The sequence below is a fragment of the Cygnus atratus genome, chromosome 5, assembly GCF_013377495.2.
Source record: "Cygnus atratus isolate AKBS03 ecotype Queensland, Australia chromosome 5, CAtr_DNAZoo_HiC_assembly, whole genome shotgun sequence".
In the NCBI taxonomy this organism is placed as follows: Eukaryota; Metazoa; Chordata; class Aves; order Anseriformes; family Anatidae; genus Cygnus; species Cygnus atratus.
In genome coordinates this window covers 29,476,616-29,494,890 of record NC_066366.1, presented here as the reverse complement: position 1 = coordinate 29,494,890, position 18,275 = coordinate 29,476,616, and the positions used below count along the sequence as shown (strand labels likewise).

The 18,275-nt window shown below is 38.3% G+C and overlaps 1 protein-coding gene across 11 annotated transcripts in view; it reads left to right on the top strand.

Moving 5' to 3' along the window:
* MAP3K9 (mitogen-activated protein kinase kinase kinase 9) overlaps positions 1-18,275 on the top strand; it is a 77,841-nt gene that overhangs the window by 19,934 nt on the left and 39,632 nt on the right. For all 11 annotated transcript variants that reach the window (XR_007708343.1, XR_007708344.1, XR_007708342.1 and 8 more), the window contains 3 exons: positions 5,957-6,137; positions 13,025-13,173; positions 16,637-16,812. Coding sequence is in view for 3 of the 11 variants with exons in the window: in XM_035539705.2 (XP_035395598.1) it covers positions 5,957-6,137; positions 13,025-13,173; positions 16,637-16,812 (506 nt within the window). In the remaining 8 variants the exon portion in view is untranslated. The remainder of the gene's footprint in view (positions 1-5,956; positions 6,138-13,024; positions 13,174-16,636; positions 16,813-18,275) is intronic.

Sequence of the window (18,275 nt, the reverse complement as noted above, 5' to 3'; positions counted from 1 at the left end):
TTGTCTCAACAAAAGTGTACATCTTTGGCCTCCAGGGCAGCCCTTCTCTAGTTCTGTAGTTCATAGCAGAGTTGAGACCTTACTAGCGTTTTATCTATGCGATTTTTTAGTTTGTCTGTATTCCTTCAGAATCCATTTGTTCCTCTGTTTTGCCTACTTAGAACTGACAGCTGCTTTGGGGAACTAATACAGGATGTTTGCGGTAAGGAAATTTAAAGCTGCAGGTTTCAGTGTTTTTACTGCAATGATACCTCATTCTGTATGGACACAGAATAGTCCTGGATACATATAGTCCCGGTCCTAAACATTGTAGTGAAAATTGGTAAGTTGCTAGGGAAAGTTCAGTGTTCTAGTGTGAAACCCAACCATTGGAACTGTCCTTAAAAGTCTCATTAGAACAGCAGCAGTTTTAAGTCCATTCTTTTGGTAGCTAATCCTGCGTTGTCTAATGCCCCATGGAGCAGGCATCTCCGTAATGACTTGTAATAACAAGACAGAACTGGCAGATCCCCCGTACTTGCAGTTATGTGAAGGCTGAAGGATATAATGGTATATTAGAAATCTCAATCAAGTTGCTTTTGCTTTGAATACAAAGGCAGATGTTTTTGTCTTTTGTGAAACACAATAATGGAATCCTGTGTGGAGCAGGAAGAGTTTGTGTCAGTCATACTTCAGGGGGTCCATTTCTGTCATGTCTAACTTCAGTACAAATCTTGGTTTAAACAAAAGCATTTGAGTTGGCCCTGGCTCTAGAAAAAAAGTGGAATTTTTCTTGGTGTCACTAATACACAACTGTGACTTACAAAACTGAGAACTGTTCCCTTTGGGATCTGTTATCACTGGGATCTGTGTGCTTCTGAAGGCTTGCTTACTTTCAGCAAGACTGAAGTTCTCTGTCCTGTCAAAAGCATGCTAGCTCTTAACACATATACAGAACGTTACTTAAACTGAAGAAAGTAAGCTGCCTTCACCTGACCTCAAGAAGCTGATTTCTGTCACTTCCAACTCTTTGCTAGAAAAGCTGCTAGCCCAGGTCACAAACAAGGATAAACCGAGAAGATCCTGGGTATGTCATCAGTTCCCCCTTCCCCCTCCCCCCCCCCTCCCCCTCCCCCCCCCCTTACTAGGAAACCATCTTCAAATGGTACTGGTACTGGATAATTTAATTCCCCATCACTCTTCAAGCAGATTGAGATTGGCATCTGTATCAGGAAAGTCTCTGACGACACTTCTGTTTCAGCAGCTGGTATTGCTTACTAGCTGAAGACTATTAGGCATGGTGCAAGGTCTGGTTAATGACCACCATTCAGGCACCTGCCAAATGTACTGAATGTATGGTGCAGGTAGAATTTTTTTCAGTGCTAAAAAGCACTGAAAATGGTAAGTGGCAAGTTTTCTTATCTCCAGCAGTACATACTTCTTTGACTTGCTGTCAGGTCAGACAGAATAACTAGGAACTTCACTAGACTGAGTCTTTCCAAGTGGTCTTTGTGTTCTGCCAGTTAGTCTGTCTTATGGTCAAACCAATAAATGTTGGCTCGTTACCTAACCCACCTCTCTGTTTATATGGTGCATTCTTTTCGCTGCACTTCAGGAAGCTTTCTCACAAGAGTCTGACGTGAAAATATCCTTGGTGCTTCTTGCGAGGCACAAAATAAGTTCTTAAAGAATACGTGACAACCTCAACAGCCATTTTCATTTCAGAGAGAAAAGACTGGTCTTCATGACCTAGATAAGAGGAGACCCAGTGTTCAATTTGTACCTTTCTGTCTCTCTACTCTGAGCTCTAAAGTGCCAGGCTTGTCTGTTGTCTTTCAGGACTTGCATTTTGCCCATCTCTCAAGAAACCAAACAGTGGGGTTGAGTCACTAACATCAGTGATTCTTGAGAGTGCTCTGGTAATTAAGTTTATTAATAAAACCCTAGCGGTGGCAATTACCCATCTGAATGGTGTACCTGTGTCTGGATGATTGCCTGATCAAGGACAGGTGCTGCTGGGGATGCCGAGGCCTATTGGGGTCACGTTCTGTTCCTGTTCTCTGAGCTGGGACACCCTCAGATATGGAAGGCTTGTTTGCTGGGCAGTATTCGTCTGACCTGTAATTAATTTCTCACTGGCAAGGGCTTCTTTTCTGATGGGCAAGTTCCGAGTCTTTCAGGAATATATGCAGACATGTGAGCACTTCTGGATTGCTATTTCTGTCAGCATATGTGTTCACAATACCCTTTATCTAAAGTTGCTAGCAGCTAGTTTAAGCCACCACATTTTGCTTTGCATTTGCATTAGGCAATGGACATGGTATTGGTGATTTGCTGCTGATCAACCGAGCTTTATAAAGTTGTTTGTTTAGCAGCTGGATCCTCAGAGCTGTCTGTGCTTGCAATACCCACTTCTGTTCACCAGTCCCTTTTGCACACCACCAGTTGGTTCTCACCTGTGCTACTTACAATTAGCTTTTAACCTGTGCTGTACAGAGAAGCAGGAAAGAAGTGGCTTTGAGTTGTTACAAGCAGCAGTACATAATGTATGTTCACCTACAACTTGACTGGCTCCGTGCGTGCTCACGGGAAGAGATTTCTTGCACAGACCCTGCTGGAGCAGGAAGCAGTGAGCCACCACCAACAAGCTGACGTGCATTCTGTGTGTTCCTGCTGATTCAGCTCTTGTTCTTCCCCAGTTGCCTGAAAACTAGGCCCAGTATCTTGGCTGCCAAACAGCTTCTTTCTTTAAGGCTGGGAATACGAGAGATTTTTAATTTCACTTTATACCTTGCTTTCCTTGCTTTTAACCACTTGCTCTTATCAGATCTTTTAAATCAAGAGACCAGAATGAGAATATTGCCTTAGTAAATTAGCTGGGGTTTTAGGTGCTTTATATCTCTGGGTTTTGCTAGACTGATGATAAACAATTATTTCTGATAAATCTGGCTACTGTTAGTTCTGTCCTGAGTGGTCACATCTATTCAAAGACGGGCAGTTAGGTTAACTCTGCAACTGCTGTAAGTGTAGGAATTACCTTACTTATTTGTGTTACATGCTGTGCTGGATTCTAGTAAGTGCAGAAGGAATAGTACTTTCTGAAGAGAACTTACACTAATAGCATTAAGTGGGAGGTAATAACTGGTTATAGATCAAGCTCACAAGAAGGAGACCATATTGATTTGCAAGAGTGAAATGCATTTGCCATGTCCTAGCAACCTGGCCTATGTTAACTCTAAGGGAGGTTAAGGTGGAAACTGAAAGGAATTGATATTTCACCTATTTACAGGATACTTCATTGAAATCTGAATGAACACAAGAGGGAGAATCAAGGCTTTTGGTTTGAAAATCTGAGAGAGAGACTAGGGAGACTCCTAGCAATTGGAAGTGAGCCTATTGATGCTGACCAAGATGAAGAGAACTGAAACAGATGCTGGAGAGAGCTGTAATCCTTAAAATTAATTTCTACAATTTTGGGTTGCAGGATTATTATCCCAAGCAGTTATTACAATGAAATAATGGGGAACGTAACTAAGGAATCAAGGGTTGGCAATACGTGCAGCTCTTTCATTGTCCTTCCCTGTGTTTTTTTTGTTATGGTAATTTATCTCAGCATACATCTCACAAAAGAACAAGTTCATGGATACAATAGGTCTGTGTAAGTACTAATTATTTTGTTAGATCTTAATGCAAATAAAGGCAGTTAGATTTAAATAATCTCTTGCTAGGAAGGTATGTCCAACCCAACCGTGATATTTGGCGTTCTGTCCTGCTGTTGAGCAGGTTCAGAGACAATATGATCTGCCTTGTGAAGAGCAAATTTGCTTGCACTTGTGATTCTGAATGGAAGCAAAAACACGCCCCAATCCCACGCTTTTTTGTTTCAAAGTGTCGCTTTACCTTTAGAACTTCATTATGTCTCTGTATCTCTGCAGTTAAATTTAAAATTAGATTATATTATTCTGCCAGTTATTTAAGCACAATGAGTATAGGCTAGAAAGATAAACTTATATGTTCTAGGAAGTTTCTAACTCTTGCAATCAGTGAGAGACTGGTTAGCAATATCTGTTAACAATTCTTTGGCTGCTAGGGAAAATGAAGGGAAAAAAAATCTAGCTAGAAGAGACCCAAAGGAAACCTACTTTTGTACCTCTGATTCTTGTGGTTCGCACTGAAGTATGGCTCTAAAAATGCATCTGGTTTTGCCCAAATGAAGAGAATGTTAGTTATGCATTTCTTGCAGCCTTACTTTATTGCTGTCAGAAAGCTTCATGGAAAGGGTCACTTCAGCATCTCCTAGTATTAGCTGATTTCTAGTAATTGACATGTTTTTTTCAAATAATGTTTGTGTTCTCTGTAGGGTAGCACTCAAACTCCTCCTTCCTCTGTGAATAGGAAAATGGAGCATTCAGTAATGTTAGAAATGAATTTTTCAAAAGAAGCAAGAACCAAGAGCTTAACCATACGTCTAGTTTATTCACAACTTGAGGTGGCCAACAAAAATCTTTAATGAAGATTCACATTGTGAATTATGAAGTCTTATAGAAAGGGTAGTTTTTTTTTTTTTTGAATTTTCAGGGGACAGATTCTGTGTAAGATTCGTTACAGTAAATGTAATATTTTAACGGTTAGATGTATTTATATTATACAGAAGGTGTTCAAATATTATGCTTTTATTTCATTGGAAGTCTCATTTTGGTTATTAGAGGGGAGTATGAGAATAAACATAAGATTATTTTTAAAGAAGCTGTTAGCTTTAGGCTGACACTGGAGTTTTTTTCATGGACTGCTAAAAATGGTCCTGTAGATGATTATGTACTCTATTTTTGTGGTGCTTTTGCATTTTAGCTGTTTCATTATGGTCCGTGACTGTGGTTTTGTTTGTTCTTCAATTTACACGTATATAGTGAACCATAATATCTTGTTTTCCAAGAGCTGGTATCTGTAATGACATTAAAAATAATAAAAGGGTAGCTGCATAATGATGCTGTGTTAGTGACTTGATTTTTTTTTTTTTCCCCTGCTATGAAGTCATTAGACTAATGAAGTGGCTGAAAGTCACTTCATAGGCTTATGGCTACTTTATGTCTGGAAGTTTAGTAGGCTGTTATATTCTGTTGCTTGATCAGTGCTCTGCACTTTGTGTGGTCATTTCATCTTAAGATAAGGAGGATAATAGGTGCTGTTAAAGAACAACAGATGCTTCTGGTTTACACCCATTTCACAGTGGTGTGACAGCCTAGCTTGCTGGATAAAGGTGCCTGTGTGCCTTGTACCAGAGCATTCTTGAGTTCTGCTCCCCCCTGTTTTAAATTCTTGAGTGTAGACTCCTTTGCCACTGCAATGTGATAGAAACTTCATTAGTTTAACTAAAAAATGTTTAATAATGATGGGGGGGAGTGTAACGTGGGAGTGTTTATGGAGTCTTGGACTGGTCATGTTATTACTGATCATCAATTATTTTTTTTAATTTGCACTTCAAAAAAATCTGCGTATATAGAGCTTGCACTCCTAACTCATTTACTTGAAAGGTACATCCAGCCTGTGTGTGTACTTGGATTTAAAAAAAAAAGTCCTCTAAGCAGTTTGAGAAAAAGATTCTATTACTGGCTTGCTGAGAGAGGATTAATTAGGAAATGTCTTCCCTTAGCTGGATTTCTAGAAGTTACAGTGGTTCACTTCCTTTTAGCAGACAATTATTATATAGAATAACAGTAGGTACTGCATTAAATCGTTATCTTATTATCTGTTTATTCTCTGGGGTTTGATATTTTGGTTAAATTTAAAGCTATTTGCTAGACAGATGTTCACTTACCACATGAAGGGATTAGCTTGAAATACCTGGTAACAGAGGGCAGTATGTTTGAATAACTAAAAGTCAGGGAGAATTTTGGATTTGGGGAGATCTCCAGGAGGATCTTTTACATAAATACTAGCCTTACTCTGCATACCTTTTGTTCCCCCCCCTCTTCTCCAGTACTGATACTCGAAAAGGTGGAAAACGGAGATCTGAGCAACAAGATACTGAAGATCACGGATTTCGGCTTGGCCAGGGAATGGCATAAAACTACCAAAATGAGCGCAGCTGGGACGTATGCCTGGATGGCTCCTGAAGTCATTCGCTCCTCCATGTTCTCCAAAGGCAGCGATGTGTGGAGGTATTGATTTGGTGTTAAGTGACTGGATACTGAACAGTAACTAGGTCTGCCATGGAACCTATTTTATGTTTAAGAATGAGTAACAGTGAACCATATATTAAAATGATGGGTTTAAGAAAACTTTATCCACTGGCTTTCCATCCACCTAACTCTGAGACTACGTTGGTATTAATTGTAAACACTTTTTCTGTAGGAAGTGGTAGACCAGCTCCTGCGTGCCTATAAATTTTTGTTCTTCCTTACATTTGCATTCAGATTATTTTAGGATTCAGAGCCTTCCCACCAGCTATTGGCTGTCATAACAAAAGGCCATAAAACAAAGCTATGAAATTCTTGAAGTTGCTACTTTTTTAGTGTTTTACCAAGAGTAAGATCATTTTGTTTTGATGGTAATCTGTCACTGATGCTTATGTACACGAGCGTACTGTACCTCATGAAATTCTCTCTGCAGTTTCAGCCTGAATGCAATGTTTTCCACATTGATAAGAAGTTTGAATTAATTCTACCCTCCCAGACTTTTGCATAAAGTGATGCATCTCTTCTGTAGGTCAGTCTGAGTATGTAATCCATAAGTAGTAATTTGAATGCATGTGTTGTCTTCTCCATTCAGGCAATGAGATTTTGAGAATAAGAGCTATTTTGGTAGGGAAGAGCATAAGGATTGCCCCCGTAGACTTGCAAAAATAGAGTTCGAATGTAACTCTAAGTGAATTGGTAAATCCAGAATTCAGTAAATAACTCATTATTGTTGTCCTAGGATACTGACTTTTCTGGATGCTGTGAAATACGGAATTAGTACTGAACATTGGAAACAAAGCAGATGAATATTTTTTCCTGTGAGGGGAGAGGTATAGAAATGTCAAGCTGACTGGGTCTTTAGGGTAATAAGAATTTGTCGTTGGCCAGCAGTGCTCATACGCAGTGTGTGCATGATGTGAAATCTGTCAGGATAAAGAAATATCCCAGCTGGAAGAATTGTCTGGCTGTTATGGAAGATATTTGTGGTGATTTTTATTTTCCTTACCAAGTTGTGCAGAATAGATAATGTATTGCCTTGTGGATAAATGCGTGAACTTAATTTGCATGCTAATTGTATGGATTAAATTCTGACTATCATTAAACGTGGTAGCCCTTGTAGTTAATCTGAGAAGAATTGTGCAAGAACCAGGCTTTTACTCTGAGTGAAGCCTGGTAGAAATGAAAACCCGACAATACTGGTTTGTATTTAGCTTTCCAAACTCAAACCTCAGTTTGCACCTCTGAAAAACAGTGCTAGGAATGGCATTTAAGGGAGGAGGGAGGAAGGGGAAGGAAGTTACAATCACAACTCCTCTGTGATTGTAACTTTACTAATCCAGGCATGCTGAACAGGTCAGTAGATATTCTGTACCAGCATGACCTAATTTTTAAAAAGATAAGAAGTATTAGGGTCAATTGATGACTTCTGTCATGATAGTTTAAGAGCCTCTATACCCATGCAAATATTAGTTTGGTCATTGACTTAGGTTGTAAATCACTTAAATATTTTTTAGCTTTTCAGAAGAATATTTTCAAGATTCATTCATTGCTTTATTTATGTATAGTTACCAGTCTTTCCCTCAAAATAGGGAAAGTGTTCTTCTTTAAACTTGTCAGTGTTCTTCCTTAAACAGAGGGTCATCACCGTTAAGAGAGCTATAATATATTGTCTCTGAAAAAGAGATCACTCTCCAAGGTGGCCAAAACCTTGAATCATGGTTAAATTTGCTGGAAAGAACGTGGCATTTGAGGCATGTATGCAGAGGACAAATTCTTGCCAGTGCAGTCACTACTAGCTCATCAATGACTATAAGTACTGGATTTTATAAAGGCAGCAATGGACACGTATAACAAATCCTGTCCCCTCCCCACAAGGATGCAACTTGAAATTCTTAACAGGATGAACTTTTCTATCCTATTAGGCTTGCCCTTCCTCTTGTCTCCTTCAACCTCTTGGTTAATTACTGGCGTTGAGAGAACTTTTTGCCTGATAACCAACCTTCTAAGTTAGTGTGCATACCATCAACAGAAATTGATATTTCTGTCTCTAACATTGACAGACCATTTTATTTCAACACCTTTTCTGAAAAGCTCATTAGAATAATACAGCTGGCTGAACTGTTGCCTAGCCTTTCAACAAGAATCTTGTTCTGCCTATGTTCTTGCTGCACAAATGCAAATAGCTGCTGGTGAAGATGCTTGCCAGGACTGAAATTTCCTGAGTCAGTCTTTTATTCCATCATAAATAACTGCTTCATGCAATTCCTTTCAATACTATATCAAGCTCTGTTTTAAAAAAAACATCAGGTTTTTGTCCCAGTCTACAGGAGGGTTGACAAAGATCTTAACAAGGAAGAGGAATCCTCTGTGCTGGTGTTTATCACCACGGTTTTGGCCACCGTAAAGCTTTTTGGTAATAGCACTTTGTACGTCTTGCTAGTGAAAAATCTGTATTGCTATGAATTTTTTTTTTGTGCTGCATCCACAAATTTTAGGTGTATAGCAGAACCCTTGTGCTTATATTGCACAGAGAACAAAGAAACTACCTTTTTATTTATATGCAATTTCACATACAATTTCTGTGAGTCTAGTGATGTGTTTGAGAGGAGAGTTAGGAATTTTTGAATTTATAGGGGTTAAGTTGAAGGACAGATATCGCAGCTTATTCAGTGTTGCACCGCAAGCTAATGTTAGTAGGCATATGATTTGAATTTCCATGTCATTTTAAATGCTTAAATACATCTCTTGTTTACAGCCCGCTTCATTCTTGACTTACGCAGTTTAAAAAAAAAAAAAAACACAAAACATATCAATATGATTGATATGAAGAAGGTAAGGCCACCATACAACCTTCATCTGTGTTCCCTGTGTTCTTCAGTTCAGACGCTTACAAGATGAGCCTGCTCTGAGACCAATGAAATAACTAAGAATTAAATTTTCATTTAGGAATGGAATACTAGAACTAGTTCAAAAATACTTGATTAGCAGATCATGATGTTTCAAGCATTCAGTGGTGTAGAAATTTTGGTCATTAGAATATTTCGTAAATATAGAGGCATACACAGCAGGCTGCTGTGATGTAAGTAATGTCATCTCTCGAACTACCAGTTGAATAACATACAAAAATACTAACTGTTAATTGCTGTTAAAAATATAACAAAGTTATTTTTTTTGTCATAACAAAAATAATATTCTAGTTGCTGTTATTGCTGGGATCTTCTTGTTGTGCTGATAGTCCCTTTCTTATGGAAGGTGCTGGACCTGGGACACTGCAGAAGAGGAACCTATGGTACAAATACCATTGAATAATAACGGTGTGAGGAAATTAGTAGTTTTTCTAAGTTCACACATTTGCAAGAGAGGTGGGAAAATCACATGTGAAATCCTGCCAACCTCCAGCCTCCTTCTCCCTGAAAATCCAATGTGTAGGATTGAACCCAGTGTTAAATGGCTTAAGGGATTACTGGATCGCTGGTAGATGGTTAATTATTCATACAAGTGTCAGTTGACTTGAACACGTGGTTTGTATCATATGGTTCTTTTTGTAATTGAAGTCCAAAAATTACTAGTGAGTGCCAGAAGAATAAATTAGCTTGATCAGTTTTTTCTTCCCAGCTGAGAATGGGTAGAGTTCCTTGATTCTTTTTTCCCAGGCCTCATTTTTTTGTATAAATCTCCTCTGTCTCTGTTCTTTTACTTTATTATTCCCAATCCCTTACTTGAGAATTAATGGAAAGCCCTCTTTTCAGCAGCTGCTCTCTCACTGCTTAATCAGTTGGGGTGTTTTTTGCTAACATGCCACTAATTTTGTGGAAGTGGCATTCTCAACCTTGAACTGCACATGTGGAAGAGATGGCATTAAGTTCTGCTAGAAATGAAGTAAGCTTTCCTGCCATATGTATGTCTAGTGTCATATTAGAAGAATCCGGATGTTTCTGTATCTTTTAAAAATTACCCTGCAGAAGAAGTGCTTTGAACACATCAACAGCACTTTCCTAAATATTCCATTAAGAAAAGTAGCTAATATGTACTTATTACTTTACCACCAGTTCTGGATAAACACAACTCTTTGGTGGTTTGGCCTATTTTATGATGCTTTAGTTATACTAAATGATAGAAACAGCACTTTGAGGGCAGGGAACTGGTGGACATACGAGTACATTTGGGAGCATTCAGCTTTTGTAGAGGAAATCATGTCTTGTGAATCTGTGAAATTTCTTGAATGAATTGCTGAGTGTGTGGGCAAGTGATAAGATTGCTTATATCGTGTTTGGATTTCAAAAAACTTTCTAAAACCTTTTATCAAAAGCTTTTAAAGAAAGTAAATGTGTTCAACGTAATCAAAATGATTTTAAAAAGTGATAAATGGTTAGGTAACAACATACACTAATACCAAATTATTCAGGATAAAAAAAATAATGTACTGCAGATAGCTGAGGAAAAATTTTACTATACTGAATGATAGAACAGATGAAAGTAATAAATGCAGAATAGTACGTGTGGGAGAATTTCACGTGTACAACAATGGGCTCTAAATTATTCTATTAAGATTCAATAAAAAGATGTTGGAGTTGTTGTGGATAACCTAGCTCATTTTGTAAGGACTCGGAAAGGTAAGGGGCAAGTTGAAATTTAATAGGGAAGAATGAGAGAACTAAACAGGAAATACTATGCCTCTCCCCAGATCAGTCAAACTGTGGTTTTGTCATTCCTACAAAAAGGTTAACATGGAATTAATATACAAAAGATGTCAATGTCAAAAAAAGATGAAATGGCTTCTGTTTGAGAGTAACTAGATTCGGATTTAGCTAGATCAGGATTTGGGGGGCTGGAAAGAAGATTTGGATGGATTGGGAGCCTTTGAAATTGTGGCACGGAAGGAGCTAGTAGGGAACATACACTCACTGTTTCTGACATTGAGAGAACTACAGGGAAAAAAATGAAGTTATCAAATGGCAAGCTCAAAACAAATCAGCAACTATTTTTTAGCAATGCATCCTTAAATTGTGGAACTCGTTGCCACAGAAATTAGAGAAGAGTAAGTGGGTTCAAAAGAGTAGGACAGGTCAACGGAAGAAACGCTTCTCAGTCCTCTATGAAGGAGCTGTCTCTGGCTAGGGTTTCCTAGAAGTGGAGAGAATGTTGTGGGATAGGGTTGGTTGAGGGAAGGAGCTTGAGCCACCTGTGACAGGATAGCCAGTCAGTCAATGTATTTACTGTTAACCTGAAGCATGTGCCATCCAGAAGCACAGCCAGATCTCAGCGGTATCTCTCTGCTAGCACACAAGGGAGAAGGCCATACTTGTCTTGGTTTCTGCCAGGATTCACCAGGTTTTATGAAGCATATGCACACCTGCAACCTGGTACTTGAGATGCTCTCTGTCAGGCTGCCGCAGGGGTTATGCTATTGTTGAGCCTTGAAGATTTGGTTCTGTGGTGCAGAAGGGATGGTAAGTTCCTCTTGCTTTACGAATAATAGCACAGCATGTTGTGGGGGTAGAATTAACTAAACAAACCCCTGAACAACAAGGGCTGTTTGGTATTTAAGGTCTCATGAAATAAATTGCTGAAGAAATTAACGTTACACTCTAGGAATTTATAGTGATCTGATGTTATCTTCAGCTCTTGAAAACTTTGCCTTAAGAGCAATTGTTTTTAATACATAATTGCTTTTTTGACTTTGGCAGCTTAATTTGTAACAATCTTTAAAAATTTATATTTCTGGAGAACATCTTTCTTTTAGGATCCAGATGACGTAGAAGTGTTGGAATTAATATATTAATGTTTGGCACAGAAATGCACGACTACTAACTGGAGAAAGAGGATAGAAAGTTTAAGATGTACAGGTCCATACAGATGACTTTATTTTTTTTGAAGAATTGTTTGAGAAGATAATACCCTTGCAGTGATTTTTTATTAAAATATGTTGAGTAGATTTACTTTTTAAAATTAATGTATTACTGCCTGACTGGCAATGCCCATTTTCACTTAAGTGTTTTACAATATCATATCCTGAATTCAGGAGAATGAAATTACCCAGTTTTATGGAGAAAAAAAATGTCCAGTTTTGCAAAGTTTCCTAAACGTTGTGACTGCTATAGGAACAGTTTTGGATTGCTCAGAGAAACAGTTACAATGCATGTCTATGCATTAATTCATCTGAGGTTGTATACATGTGAAGACATTCAGAGAATATATTTTTTAAAGACAAGAAGTTTTTACATAAGTCTCATTTGCTTTGTTTTTAAACCTAAGCGAAGTTAGAAACTGCAGAAGCATGCTGTGCAACTCCTGGGCTTAAGAGTGACTGATTTTGAAGAGTGGAGATGCTAAGAATGGATTCTTCCTTCATGACCACAGGATTCCAGAGGAAGAATCTGCTATGTAATCTTACTATCAACCTCCGTTATAATTGTTATCATAATAAAATCAGCAAAAATCCTGTTTCTGTTGCTTGATATTCACCTCATAAATTCAGAATTAGGAATGTAGAGGTGGGGATTGTTGGATTACCGTCTGACAATTTCACTGGAGTTTTTTTGAAAATGTGCTAGCAATTACAAAAAGGAAAGCTAACACACAGCTTTTTACAAATACAAATAAATACACTTCGGGTGACCTTTTGTTATTCACCCCTGCTTCCAAATTTTTTTCAACTAAACACTGAAGCTATCTTAAACTCTCTCTTATTATTAAAAGGAGGTAAAATAAGGCAATTTACCAGCTTGACAACCACCATGAGCTTATCCAGAAAACTGCAAATTCTTCAGTGTACCAGAATCACTCTGATAGGTTTGTGTGCTGTCTTGCTGCTTAACGAAGAATACCTTAAAATCAAGCACTTACTTTCTTTTATCTTTTCTTGATAGCTACGGTGTGCTGCTTTGGGAGCTGCTAACAGGGGAAGTACCATTCCGAGGAATTGATGGACTTGCAGTAGCATACGGTGTTGCCATGAATAAACTTGCCCTTCCAATCCCTTCCACGTGTCCAGAGCCTTTTGCCAAACTCATGGAAGGTAAGCCAGCTCTAGTGTGAGTATGGTTAGTATGATTTGTGCTGTTGAGTATTGCCTCCTGATTTTGGTTTGATACCTAAGAGCACAGATTTCTCACATGGCTTTATTCAATGCTGCAAGTTATTGTGGGACCCTGGCTTGGTTGTTAGCATGCTGTGATGGTTAATCTTTTACAACAGTAGTATGTGAAAGAAATTCCCTTGCCACTTTTTTTTTTATCAGCAGGCTTAACTGTGAAAATGGGAGCTATTGTTGTCATCATCTAGCTTGTTGTTTTCTAGTAGTGAAAATGCAATGACACTAAAGCTTCACATAGTTGGCTCTAGTTTGAAACCTTCAACTTGTTTTGAAATTCATAGCTTGAACACTTTGCTAGGCATTGTCAGGTTGATTTGGAATGAAACCATATCCTACTGACATTTCAGGGAGAGGTTTTAAATGTGGCTTTGACAACTGAAAATAACCCAGATTTTCAGTCAGAATGGTGTCTTTCTGCCATGCGTGTGGAGATAGTTCATGCCCAAAGAGGCCCATGTATGAATGAAAGAAATCAAATGTCAGCAGAGCTTCTGTAGTTCTTAAAAAGGATTCAGTGAGGTAGCTTTTGGGGTGCACCTTTGTGACCTGGTGTTCTGGAGATTGCAGCTGCTTGTGTATCTCCCAATCTATATGCTTCTGTCTGTCTTCCCTTCCTCATCCTCCCTCCCTCTCTCTGAGTAGAAAGAACCTTTAGTCTTTTGTTTTTTTCCATCCTTCTATTCCCAAAGGTTTCAAATGGTTATATATAAGCATTTTTATCTTTATTTCGCAGAAAAAAAGCTGAGTTAGAGAAATCAAGCATGTTCTGTAGCCTTAGTGAGCAAAGAGTGAGATTGAACGTAGAATTCGTATTCTGGGGCCTCTGGTGGTGTTTTAACCCCAAGAAAGGAATTTTTCATGTAAGAAAATGTTTCTGATGGATTTCTCTGTGTTGGGAATAGTTTTCCATTTCTCTGATCTTTTCTGTATCTGACAAGCTTCAGATAAATAAAGTAGAACATCACACTTACTGTTTTGCTATAAAGGTATCCTACCGGACAGTAGACAGCAGCAGAGCTGCAGGTGTAGTAGCTCAAAAGGAATGCAAAGCAAGAAATCTTGCTTTAAAAAAAGCAAGTATCTGAAACAACTGATGGAATCAACAACATAGTGTTTTGCCAGGGTAGTTTATTTTGGCATGGCTCCCTAAAACATGGACCCTGAATTTCTTAAACATAAGTAAAGTATCTGCTGATGGGGTTAAAAATAATGCCCTCTATTGGGAAAGTCAGGCAGAGGCATATGGCCTGTGCTTGAACCCAGCAGCGCAGGGGTAAGCGCACGTTTGGCTCTGGAATGCTCAGCTTCTCCATGTGCAGGGAGAAAAGGAGAACAAGAAAACAATTACTTTCTGCCCCTTCACCAAAACTGTTTTTCAGACTGGCTGTTTCTCGTCTGGGTGAACTCTTGTTCCCCTAATGCTGCTTTTGCTTTTGAATTACTGCTCTGGTGGTCTTCACTGAGACAACAAAGCTGAACTTTCCCTCTTCACAGAAAAGATTTGTATGTTACAACTGTCCTCATTAGTGCAAATAATGGCAGATCCAGGCCTGGGAAAATAAAAGCCACGGGCCACCTGCATAGTTATCCTGTTCACTCATTCATGCATTTGGCTGGCTGCAGCATTTTGTTTTACTTTGGGTCATCTTTGCTTTGCCATGCTTAAAACCTGGGCTAAAGGGGCAGGGATTATGCCACTGACAGTCCAGCTGTATCACCCATTGCTGCTAATTGGTCAGCAGCAGGGGACCTTGGGAGCACTCTTAATATCCTCAATTCTCTATTTTGATAAGAGAAGCAATTTGAAATCCATAAACACAAATGTGTTCCAGCTTGTGCCTCCTGGAACTTGATCAGATACTTAAATACCAGCATCTTGATACCAGCAGTTTCAAAAACAAAGCTCCCAAATGTCAGTAACACTAAAATCAAAGCAGAGAAGATCTGCAAAACCAAGCCTCAGCAGTTGCACAGATTTTGTGAAATGTTATTTTTTTAATTACAGCTGCTCCTTGTGTTTCAGTCCATAAAAATGATGAGTGCATGCTTTTTAGGACATTGCCAGAAATTAAGAATAATGCCACCTTTTTTCCAACAGTAAAGCCTAGGAAACCTTAGAACAACTTTATAATTCTTGCTTCCTAATGCAGCAATATATGTCTCGAATCCAGTGACCATTTAGAGCACTGATAGTATAGTATGAGCATACTGAGAGAGATCTATGTACTAGTTACTTCAACTCATACAGCTGTTGTCCCTAGCTGTGCGAAAAGTGTTTGAATGTTAAGTTTTACTGTTTCCTTGTTGTCAAACTTTGGCATATAGGAATATTGCAGTACTAAAGTGAATTAAGGATATATGTTAAACAAGAACCTGTGTTAAGTGTCACCATGGGACAATATAGAATGAGGGAGTGATATTTGCTACGGGAGTTGAAATAAGGCTGAAGTCAGAAGGAAGACTGAATGAATACAAATTTCCTACTCAAAAGTGTTGCAAAGTCATGCATTTTGACCTAGTAGCTTTTAAAAACATGATCTTAATGATTTCATAGATGGAGATGTTACTCCATACCATTTTCTATTTCCATGTCTGTTTTCAATGTTCAATTCAAACGGGTAACCAAAATTCTGTATTTCTAGAGGTCTGTAATTGGGTAAGTCGTTGATTGCATTAGATTGTAAATAAAAAAAGCTTGTTTTACCTATGGTTTCTCTTAAAAGCAAAAGAAAAAATCCCAATCAAACAATTTTCTCTGAATAGTTAAAAGAATCATAAATGTACTATTTGGTGTCATTATTTACTTGAATCTCCTATTTTCACTCAATTTGCCCAGCATTTTCACTCAAGTATGCCCTGGATGCTTTGCAGGAGAGTTTTGCAGTTCTGTGGAAGATTCATAATGACTCAGCTTAGCATTAGAAAGAACTCTGATAGATATCCTTTTACAATATGGCTGTTAACTTTGCAGTGGAAGGGTGCTAAAAGAACTGTGTACGAGAGTCTTGCATATCGTCTTTACTCAGCACATATAAATTAAAGCCAAATATTTAAGGAAATTATGTGTCAGTTTTTATACAAAATTGAAAATGTAACTGTAGAATTGGTAAACCTCTATTTTACTTGAGGTTTTATTGCAATACAACCTAGTAACCAGGTAGTTCAAAATTTTAAGTGATGTTGGGTATAGTATAAGCATGAAAACATGAATTCCGTACTTGATTTATGATCAGTGAATAGTCAGTGGAAGTGAGAAATAGGAAAGACAGGGTAACACAGTGTGCATGCCATTGTCAGCCACTGGGGATCAGTAAAGTACTACTCATAGTCTCAAACCTTCTTACTAAGAGATGCTTAATAGTTGCTTGTCTTTGTCCTGTTCTAGATTGTTGGAACCCTGACCCACACTCACGACCTTCCTTTACCAGTATCCTAGGCCATCTCACTGCCATAGAAGAGTCTGGTTTCTTTGAAATGCCCAAAGATTCCTTCCACTCCCTGCAGGAAGACTGGAAACAAGAGATTCAAGAGATGTTTGATCAGCTCAGAGCCAAAGAAAAGGTAAGTGAGTAAAAAAAAAAAAAAAAGTCCGTGCTTATGTTCTCTGGATTATAGTTCTATTTCATCATTCAAACAGGGATCATCATTTAGTGCATCTCAGCACTAGATTTGTTTGTGCTTTACTGCAACTTGTAATAAGTCCTTGTGTCAATAGCAGGTTATGATGCACACTAGTGCAGAATCATAAGTCAAATACATGTCTGCATCTTTAAATACACATCTGCATCCTTAGCTGCTGCTCAATACTGTGAGTATTGTGTCCATTCTATGCTGTGCAAATTGCTGTGATGAGTTGTCTTCATTGTTTAATACATCTGATAATCTATTTCACTACAGTATCTTAACGAAGAACTCTAATAATAATTATTAATAAAAATAGGAGGAGTAATTCCAGATTATATACTCCAGCAAACATCGCAGCTTTGGTTCTGTCAGGTTTGTGTTTTCTAGGTTGTGGGCACAGCCAAAGTGGATTAACTATAATAAACATTATTATAGTTAATAATATAGTTAATAAACAAGCTAACAGGGGAATGGTCCAACAACTGTTGTAACTGAAATCCGTCTGGGAAAATAGCAGGGAATGAAGGTCCTAGCAGGAATAAAAGGAACTGTGATCATCAGTCTCAAGGAGTGGACGTTAAGCAAAGAGGATGAAGTTCTGTTCTTCAAACATACTGTCAGAAAGAGGATGAAGTTCTGTTCTTCAAACATACTGTCAGAAAGAAAGCGCAGCTTGCTGCATGAGTCTGTAAGGACCTTAACACAGTACGGATGTTGGAATGAAATACTGCAGTGGAATTGTTACTGAAGTAATAGTATTTCACTGCCTCTCACCTGAAAACATTCATAATAAACACCCAACTTGATTTGGGCTCAGAAGTTGAGTTTAGGAGGTATGTGTGTGAGGAGGATGATCTTGAGTTTAGGGGAGAGAAGCCCCAAAACAGTTCTTAAAACATTTCTATGCACATACTATAGTAGCTTTTGGAGGAAAAAGAAAAGCTGATAGGTGTTCCCCTGCTGCACAGTGTGGTTCCTTAGCATAAATGTGTTGGAACAGTTCTTGAAAACCAGAAACTTCAACAGAGAAACAGTTGACAAAAACAGAAGTATCTAGACTGCTCTCATATTTTGAATACTGTGTTCCTCTACAGCAGTGGGGAAAGAGATTTAATATCCTATTCACCTCATGAGTAAAATGAAATAAACCTCTGTGATGATGGCACGGGTAACAATTACATTATTAAGATAAAAAAAAAAGCAAGCATCTATCTGATGAAGAGTTCAGATTGAACTTCATATTAATTTTTTTACCTTCTGTGGTGGAAGTAGCCAGCTGGAGATAATTATTCTGAGTACTGAATTCTTTTGTGCTTGTGGTGAGAGGAGCGCAGTGAGAAGAGCAAAATAGATCTCAAGGACCATTTCAGTTGATTCATTTCCTCAACAAAGGAGAGGTC